The sequence below is a fragment of the Uranotaenia lowii genome, chromosome 1 (genome assembly GCF_029784155.1).
Source record: "Uranotaenia lowii strain MFRU-FL chromosome 1, ASM2978415v1, whole genome shotgun sequence".
In the NCBI taxonomy this organism is placed as follows: domain Eukaryota; kingdom Metazoa; phylum Arthropoda; class Insecta; order Diptera; family Culicidae; genus Uranotaenia; species Uranotaenia lowii.
Window position 1 is genome coordinate 215903986 of NC_073691.1, and position 10037 is coordinate 215914022.

Consider the following 10037-nt stretch of genomic DNA (forward strand, 5'->3'; position numbering starts at 1 on the left):
CTGACGCTACTGCTAATAATGGTAGGAAATGTCCATTGTGGAATATACCAATTCCAGCTCCCGACGTTGTAAGATGGGTGAAAAAGGAAATCGCATCAAACCAACAACGAATCTGGATACAGAGACCGCCACGGGGACTCCGAAAAATAAAACACATCATAGAACCGTGGGTAGATCGACCAAATCGACAGGAACAAATCATTCTAACGAGATGTAGAATCGGCCACACCAGATTAACACAGAAACATCTTGTAGAACGAAATTGTACTAATGTTTGCGACGCATGTAATACGGAACTAACTATCGAACACATATTCACCAGCTGCAGTAAATATGAAATGTTACGTCGACAGAACGGAATCGTAGGAGACATCTCATCCATTTTTGCAAATGTACGGGAAAAAGAAAGGAAAGTGATTATGTTTCTGAAAAAGTGTAAACTATTTGAAGAATTGTAATTGCCTCTAATTCAGAGGGAGAATGACCCTGCGTGGTTAAACCCCTCTTTAAATAAATAAAATTTCTTCTTCTTCAGTCTGTAGAGCCTAAATCGGCTAAGACGGTGTACGTCTTTTCTAAAATATTCATACAGAGTAAATCAAGCATAGGCGATGGAAGCGTTGCCGAATTCGGGTGATGCTTTCGCATTGGTGCAAATAGAATGCAGTTAAAATTCACTCAACTTTTAACAGATCTTACGGGTTTTTTTTTAGAAGAGGAAGAAAAACTTTTCGATTTCATCACCCAGTGCTTGCTTCGATATATAAGTTAATTCACCATAAAACATCAGTTTTAATATTCATGCAACTAACCTAGAGGAATTTCGGAGCCTATGTCTAATTTTGACGAAAGTATTCATATATAAGTGAGAAATGATCAATTTTACAGTATGAGGCTCAAAATCTTTATGGAAATAACAAGCATTAAAAAAATCAATTTTTTAATTTTTTCAACTTTCCGTATACAAACTACAATAAAAAAGATTTTAATTAATTTTTGCCAACTTTTTTTTTTATTTTGAACCATTGTGCCCCCAAAATTCAAAACTGCACTCACCGCCCCCTGGAAGCTCTCACTCAACGCCCCCAGAGGGCGGTAAGGACCACTTTGGAAATCACTGATTTAAACAATTGAAACTATTGAAAAAGCTATTTCGTTTTTATTTGCATAAATAGCTTTTTGAGAGGTCAACAAAGATAGTTCCGTTAGCTATTTTTTTTTGCTAAATGAATAATTTTGCCAGGTTTTTACAAACAATCGCCCGGATTCGTATGGAAAATATTTTGGATGGTTTAATATAGAAACATCGTGATCCCAATTATCGAATGTCAACTGTAGTGAAATTAAAAATGATAAATTTAATGATTACATACTTTACATACCGTTTCTTAGCTCTAGGGCGGAAACAGACGATCAAAACCGACAAGCTCTTATTCGTTCGTAAGTTTTGAAGTCACTTGTGCACTTTTCAAAACACAACAATCTTATTTCGGATTATCGAAACACGTTTTTCGCACTAGACGCGATTATTTTATTAAACAAATTTAAAAAAACGTGTTTTCAAATTATTTGATGCCCGCCGCGCAACCGATTTGCAGAACTCACTGAAGTGAGATACTTTTATGGGCGCTCACATTTCAAAACAACATAACCACTCATTTAGCCGATGCGGCAGACCTGTGATGTTCGAGAAAAATATACACAGGTGTGACGCTGGCTCCAGCCATCAAATCGCGATTTTGAAAACAGTTTTTTTTATTATCATTCGTTCGTGTGATATCGCCGCTGAACAAAATTGGTAAGTTTTGCAACCTTTTCGGATCGGATCAAAATGTAACATCCTACCTTATAAATCATCTATACGATCAAGATCGTTTCAATAGGTTTAGTTTAATAATACAAAGTACCATCCATTTATGAAATTCTCGTTCATTTCGTTGCAGAATCTCATTGCATCAACAGCAACAAAGAACACCAAGGTAAGATAAATTGAACGATGATTAATTTCATATCACTAAGGTGCGTAAGAAAAATTTGAACAAAGAATATTATTATAATTAATGGCTACGTGTTAATCGATTGCTTTATCTTGCATACCACTAGACTTTTTGGAAAGTCGCTTTGAATAACATAACATAAAAATGCGTTCATGTCATCAATCAAACACCCGTTGGTGTAATTTTCTTTTGTTCAAAACTCATTTGAATGCACTGGAAATTTAAAAATTAAATTTCATCTGCGTTTGTTCGTATTTTTTTATCTGGAATTCTTTTAAAAACCTTTAAACTGGTTTTTATTTTACTTTATTCTTAAATTAGAATTAACACTTCGAATTTTCAATCGCTCATTTTATTAGGTTACCGTTAGAAAGGTTTCAATTTCGCTTCTGCTCATAAAATTTTAATATTTTTATTTTAAACCAAATTAAGAAAAAAAAAAAAACATCAAAATTTAAAATCTTATCAAATGGGCATATCTGTACCAACACGTGAAAAGGATCTATCTCCAAAAGTAAACAAAAACCATTTTCAGTACCTCATGATAGGCCAACAGTTGCCCTACTTAACGGTAAATCCCTTTTGAGAAAATAATATTCCGTTACATTGAAAACTCAATTTGAGTAAAGGATCTATAAACATTCTAAAACCAGAACTGCCATCACATGGATATACACCCTTTACTCCGGAACGATTTTTCGCTACTATTCCGCAAACAAACTCAAAATAATCAATTCGACTCTTTATTCAACATAAAAACATAGTTGCAAATGTATGCGAGCTCATAACTAAAGCTAAAAATAAGAAAATAGCAAAGGGTGTATAAACAGGTTAGACAAAATATTACGTGAGCTAGGTGCTATCTATGATAGCGCGTTGTTTTTTTCATGAAAATTGATATTCCTCTATTCTAACATGGGATGCTTCTTAAAAATCGTTAATTTTTCATAAAAGCCAAAAATTTGAAGTGATTTTTAATTAGGGATTTAAAATAGGTTGTATTTTTTTCAATCGCGTTTTCTTGATATGCCATATATGGAGATAGATGCTTTTTATGTGTTGGTAAAGATTTGACACTTTATTCAACATAAAAACATAGTTACAAATGAACGCGAGCTTAAAACTAAAGCTAGAAATGAGAAAATAGCAAAGGGTGTATAAACAAAAGAGACAAAATATGACATGAGCTAGGTTCTATCTACGGTAACGCGTTGTTTTTTCATTAAAATTGATATTCCTCTATTCTAACATATAGAGGATGCTTCTAAACATCGTTTGTCTGTCATTAAATGCAATTATTTCAAGTGATTTTTAATTAGCGATTTTAAATAGGATGTATTTTCTTCAAACGCGTTTTTCTCGATTCGCCATATTTGGAGATACATCCTTTTCACGTGTTGGTACAGATATGGTTGAACTTCTAATGATCTTACACCGACTTACGTTATCGGTTATCGTCTTAATCTTGTCCGGTTATCGGTTATCGCTTATCAGTTGAGCATGCTTATCTGTAGACTACTTTTGGACCAGTAGGTACTAACGAACGATACATCAATAACTCAGGCCTGCACATTTTGCCTACCTACCCATATCACAGTGCATATCAGATTGGAAGAGATGAAGCCGTCTCTAGATCTAGTCACCGCTCCCATTGATCGGGCTCTGACCGGTAAAGCCCCCTGGCAGATTGTGGCCATCACCACCAGTACGGTGCTGGGAGTCATCTGGCTCTGGGAGCTACTAAACGAGGATGAAAGTAAGTTCTGATTTGTTTCCTGGTTGAAAGAAATTTCAAAATTTGAATTTCATTTTTTTCTTTTAGGTCTCTATTCACGAGCGTATAGGAAGTTTTTCAAACTAGCCAGAAAAATTCCTGCAGTGAAACGAAAAATTGATGGAGAGATAGCAAAGATCAACGATGGTTTTATTAAGGACGTTGCTAAAAATGGAAAATTTACAACGGTGCTCCCAGCAAATGGCCTCAAAGAGGATAAAATTTTGGAAAAAGTGGACGAGTATCTGTCACTGGGTCATTATCGGTGGAAGGAAGGTTTCATTTCCGGTGCCGTGTATTATTACAACCCGGAGCTAATAAAACTGGTAACAGAAGTCTACGGTAAAGCTTCTTATACGAATCCCTTGCATGCGGATGTATTTCCGGGTATCTGTAAGATGGAGGCAGAAGTGGTTAGGATGACTGCAACTCTATTCAATGGTGGACCACGAGCATGCGGAACGATGACCACCGGTGGTACCGAGTCAATTATGATGGCCTGTAAAGCCTACCGAGACTATGGTCGTGATGTGAAGGGTATCACCAAACCTAACATTGTCCTACCGAATACTGCACATACTGCCTTCGACAAATCAGCCAAATATTTTGCTATGTTCACAAAAACTGTTCCTGTTGACCCTAACACACTTGAAGTTGATATTAAGGCCATGGAAAGGGCTATTAACCGGAATACGGTTATGCTGGTTGGATCGGCTCCGAATTATCCATATGGAACCATGGATAACATTGAAGCGATTGCTAAGCTAGGCAAAAAGTATAACATTCCAGTGCATGTGGACGCCTGTTTGGGAGGATTCTTGATAATGTTCATGCAGCGAGCTGGTTATTCGGTTAAACCATTTGACTTCAGCGTTGATGGCGTAACCAGTATTTCAGCAGATACTCACAAGTACGGATTCACCCCGAAAGGATCCTCGGTGATTTTATACTCGGATAAGATCTATCGACATTATCAGTACACTGTGACGACGGAATGGCCAGGCGGTGTGTACGGATCACCGACCGTGAACGGATCTCGTGCTGGTGGCATTATAGCGGCCACTTGGGCAACGATGATGAACTTCGGCACGGATGGCTACGTTGAGACAACCAAAAAGATTATTGATACAGCCCGTTATATCGAAACTCAGTAAGTTTTTTACCTTTGCCTGATATAGAGTTAAAATTTCAGGGTAGGTACATTGTATTAAACATATTAAAATTAATATTTTTTTAGATTGCGTTCAGTTAACAACATCTACATTTTCGGAACGCCCGCAACCAGTGTCATTGCGATCGGCTCGAAGGATTTCGATATTTTCCGTCTGGCTGCTGAGTTGAATTTACTCGGCTGGAACCTTAACTCATTACAGTTCCCCTCAGGGTAAGTACGGCTTAGTTCATAAACATTCAAATCAATCAATATTTAATGGTTCAATTTCATACCTCAGGATTCACATATGTGTAACGCACATGCACACACGCAACGGAATCGCTGACAAATTTGTGGCCGACGTCCGCTTGAAGGTGTCCCAGATTATGCAAAACCCGGGCAAACCGGTCGAGGGAAAGATGGCAATCTATGGTGTGGCACAGGCTGTGCCGGATCGTGAACTGGTTGGAGATTTCACCAAATGTTTCATCGATTCCATGTACTACACTCCTGAAGAGGAGTGAAGAAAATAGCAAGTGGTAGCTTTGTGATCGATATTTATGCTTCAGGAGGTCAATGATCAAAATATATATTTATTTATATATAAATGTTAACAAACTTTGTTTGAATTTTCGTTTTAAATCTGCTTTTTTTCAGAGCTAAGCGAATGGATTGCTAGCGTATCTTGTTTGAAGGTCTCTCCACAAACCAACGCGAGTTACAGCTGACGCATCGCTAACCACAAGGTTTTCACCTATGTTCATGATCGGTGTGTTTCCGGAACCGCTTGCCACGTTCGGCCAAATGGTATTCTGCAATAAAGGATCTGCTGATGGAGTTGGATTTCTGAAAAAAAAAATTGTGTAAATTTTTATACATTTTTTCGTTAATCTTGTGATGTTACCCATATTTCGCAAAGTTGGCCAACAAGCGTACAACTCGTTGACTGACAATCAGGGCATGGCTATTGGGTGAAATGTCCGCGTTAAACAGTTCGGTTTGATCGAATATGTAAGGCAGCTCGTCAGCATGAATCGCACCGGGATGGGTAATTCCGAATGATTTTTTAACCAAATTTAAATCACCATCGTACGCGAGTTGATAAAAGTACACAGGACTTCCTAGGGCTCGGCCTGCATGGATTCTTACGGTTTCATCGATCGGAAACGAAAATATATGATCACCGTAATATTGGGCCCACTCGATGTCTACGGCGGGTCCCAACGGTTGGCCATTGAAATAGCGTTGTCTGAAAGAGTCAATGACTGAAGCAGCAGCAGAGCTACCTTGTGGTATATTCCAAAAGAATGGAACCAACAAATGGGGCTCCGCGTTAAACCGATCCCAAACCGTTGAGTCTACGAGCAATTCTAACACCGTAAACATGGAACCTTCCATATCGTTGAAACCAAACATCAATGGACCACGATTAGGACGAGTATTCATCAACTGAAGTGGAGTGGCCGTGAGAGCTCTTGGTTCTGGGGAATTCACGGGTTCCAGCACAGGTGCAAAGTCCAGTGGTCTCAAAAATCGTGGAATTGGTATGGTGAACAAAAGTTCCTGGAATGCTATAAAATCGCCAGCTGGAACGGTTCTTAGTTGATTGACATAAACGGCACTGTCACTGGAAAATCCAAACGCCTGGGCCAATCGATCGGCATAAAACTTAGGATTAGTCTGGAAGGCGTAGGTTGCCAAAGCAACTCCACTTATGGCGATCGTCTTATGAAACAGACCATCTGCAAGGGCTGATAAGTAAAGGAAATGCACCAGAGATCCGCCTGCAGAGTTGCCAAAAATGGTCACATCATTGGGGTTTCCGCCGAACGCAGCAATATTTCTTTGAACCCAACGTAAGGCTTCTACACAATCCTTCAATCCCCAATTGCCTTGAGCGTGTTGATCACCGGTGCTCAGGAATCCTAGCACACCCAATCGATAGTTTACAGTAACAACTACGACATCCTCTTGGACCAACTTCTTCGGATCGGCTACATCACTATGTCCGGAACCTGCGCTGAATGCACCTCCGTGAAAGTACACCATAACTGGTCGGCTGCCGACCAATTGCTGGCTGTAGACGTTCAAATACAAACAGTCCTCATCGCCAGTTACGCTGAGCGTGAAAGTTTCAAGCTGTACACAAATTGACCTATGTTGACTGCCATCGCGAACTCCACTCCAGCCGGGATGCGGAACCGGATTCCGGAAACGCATATTTCCAACCGGTGTCACTGCGTATGGGATGCCCTTGAATGAGTAGTACGTGCAGAATATCCCGCAAGACTCGGTTGTGCCCTGTATTTCTCCAGACGGTGAGCTGATGATCGGACGCACGTCTTGGCCTTGGCATAGTAATACTGAACCAGTCAGTAAATAGGCGATAGCGGTCAAAATCAACATTTTGTACCAACCCCCAACGGGTAACTGCGGGGTTAAGGCTCAGAAAAGCTTAAATTTAACAACAATTCTTCAGATAAGATTAACAACGACTTTGATTGACGACTGATGTTTAGTTCGGTAAAACCGGGTTGGGTTATCCCGGTCATATATATTTTAAAGCACCGGTAGCGTGATTGCATGTGCGTTTAGAGAGCTTTAGGTTTGTCATGGGATCCTTCAATAAAAATAAGTCTGTTGAAATCAAACCCGTGCTCTTGTACGCACGTGAGAATTGAGTAGATAACAACGTTAATAAAGATTTAGCTTGATTAAAGAATAAAGAAAACATCGAATGAAAAAGCAGTTCAGAGGAGATGGATCACTAAAGTCTAGAAGTCATAACTCATTACACCTCGAAGACACATCTCCTTGAAAAGACAGGGTCATTTTTATTCATCTGAACTTCTTAAACCTAACATTTATGAATAATCTAAGACCACGGGAAGTGGAACGGATCGTTGGCATAGTTCTGCTCCAGATCGTACCACACATCCAGACGGGCGCTGTTGGGGTTCTGACGTACGACCAGGTTGGTATCGACTTCCAGATAGCTGCGGGTCTGTGCATTGTACGGGGCCCAGTTGATGTTCTGGAGCAACGTGTCCGAGTTCGGGGTTGGGGATCCGGTAATGGCAAAGTTGGCCCACATGCGAACCATGCGGTTACGGGTGACTGCAGCCGGATTGCTCGGGAGCACAGGGGCGTTGAAGTTGGTCATCGAGAAGAGATACGGCAGCTCATCGGCGTGCATCGCTCCAGGCCAATCGGACAGTAATACGGCACGTTTCGGCAGATTCAAGGCTCCGTCGAAGCTGAACTGGTAGTAGTAGGTGTTATGAGGGTTATGTTCAGCCGTTAGCCGGATAGCCTTGTCACACGGGAAGATGAATTGCTGGTCAGTGTGGTAGAGGACCCACTCCATCATAATATCTGGGTTGAGCGGTCGGTTCTGGAAGTACAACTGGCGGAATCTGGTGTGGACTGCGGTTTCTGCAGCCGAATTGCGCTGAATATTCCAGAAATGAGGAACGAAGAAATGAGGGTTCCTTTCGAATTCATTCCAAACGGTGGAATCGATTCTATGCTCATGGATCATAAACAAGGACTCGTGGTTGTTGTATCCAATGATGAATGGGACCTTGTTGAAAGTACCAGCCTTGAGGATGTCGATCGGACGCTGGGTAAGGAATGTTGGCTCAGGGGAGTTCAGTGGCTCAGCAGTGGGAACAAATTCAAATGGCTTGAAACCTCGCGGAATAGCAATATCGGTCCAGCCTTCTTGCAGATTAACGAAGTTTCCTTTCGGAGTGTATCGCATGAGACGCACCAATTCTGCGTTGTCATTGGTTGGATAACCCAGCTTGTCGTGGATGCGTTGGATCATTTCACGAGGGTTATATTGGAAGCCCCATGGCACCAGGGTTGTTCCGGATTGGGCGATGGCTTTGTGGAACAGACCAGTAGCCATTGGAGACAGCACCAGGTAGTGAACGGCAGCAGCACCGGCACTCTCACCGAAGATTGTAACATTGTCTGGATCACCACCAAAGTTGGCAATATTGTTGCGTACCCAGCGCAGAGCTTCAACGCAATCCTTCATACCCCAGTTACCCTGAGCATGATGATCACCAGTACTGAAGAAACCCAACAGTCCCAAACGATAGTTGATGGTCACAAGAACGATCGGTTCCTGTACCAAATGGTCTGGTCCGTAGATCCATGAGTCTCCTGATCCGCCAGAGAATGAACCACCATGGATCCAAACCATAACTGGTCGTCTACCAACCAGCTGTTGCGTGTAGACATTCAAGAACAAACAATCTTCATCTCCAGAATATCCATCCCCACGCATGGAACTGGACGGGCAGGATGGCCTATGTTCGCTGCCATCCTTCACTCCAGTCCAACCTCTGTGTGGCTGGGTATTACGGAATCGCAATTCTCCCACTGGTGGTTCAGCGTACGGGATTCCATTGAAGGCGAAGTACGTGCAGAATCCCAAGGTTGAGCAGCTTTCAGTCACACCTTGAATCTGACCTCCAGTTGTGTTGATGATGGGTCGACTCTGAAAATAGAACAGGTTTTATTATAGTTGGAACTCCACCACTCCCTAACTAATTCTGGAAACTCACAGCATCCCCATGCACTCCGGATGAGGCAACCAGCGCCAAAGCGCATACAGTCACTATCTTTAACATTGCGGCAGTGTAGTTGACATACAAGGACGTCTGCCAAACTGGCCAAGCGTCGTTGGAGGTCGGTATTTATAGCTAGCGAGCCCCTGCCTGGTTCGATTCTACTCGATTGGCCCGAGCCAATAGGGGCTGAAAAGTTTTAATCCAAGCAGCGCGATAAGATTAGCCCACCGGGACTCGTCAACAGATATAAGTAATTCAATCGAAGCTGTTTTTGGTGGGTTGATATATCGGGTTGTTTATCGAAATGTTTGAGCGAAGCCAAGCGAAGCAGCGATGTAAATCGATAAAATATTTTTAAGGCCTAATTTAACCTACGTCAATGAAAAAAGTGAGATAAATGTAGCACATAAGTGCTTCTGGAGCTTTCTTCTGATAAAAATTTTCAGATGGCTTAGTTTATTTTCGAACGTCTTGAATAATGTTTTTTTTTTATTCTTCTAGAAATATCGGGAACTTCACCTTTTCCATCT

General features: G+C 41.2%; 2 protein-coding genes across 2 annotated transcripts; both read right to left on the reverse strand.

Annotated features, from left to right (window-relative positions):
* Window positions 1-5583: 5583 nt before the first annotated feature.
* On the reverse strand, window positions 5584-7336 carry LOC129739895 (juvenile hormone esterase-like). The gene is made up of 2 exons (XM_055731435.1): window positions 5829-7336; window positions 5584-5770 (listed from the first exon to the last, which is right to left on the reverse strand). Exons 1-2 carry the CDS (start codon window positions 7328-7330, stop codon window positions 5584-5586), a joined length of 1689 nt encoding a protein of 562 aa, XP_055587410.1. The 5' UTR covers window positions 7331-7336.
* Window positions 7337-7662: 326 nt separating this feature from the next.
* Window positions 7663-9619, reverse strand: LOC129739896 (carboxylesterase 5A-like). Its single transcript, XM_055731436.1, has 2 exons — window positions 9502-9619; window positions 7663-9434 (listed from the first exon to the last, which is right to left on the reverse strand). The coding sequence occupies exons 1-2, from the start codon at window positions 9565-9567 to the stop codon at window positions 7800-7802; spliced, it is 1701 nt and encodes a 566-aa protein (XP_055587411.1). The 5' UTR covers window positions 9568-9619; the 3' UTR covers window positions 7663-7799.
* Between the last annotated feature and the right edge of the window lie 418 nt (window positions 9620-10037).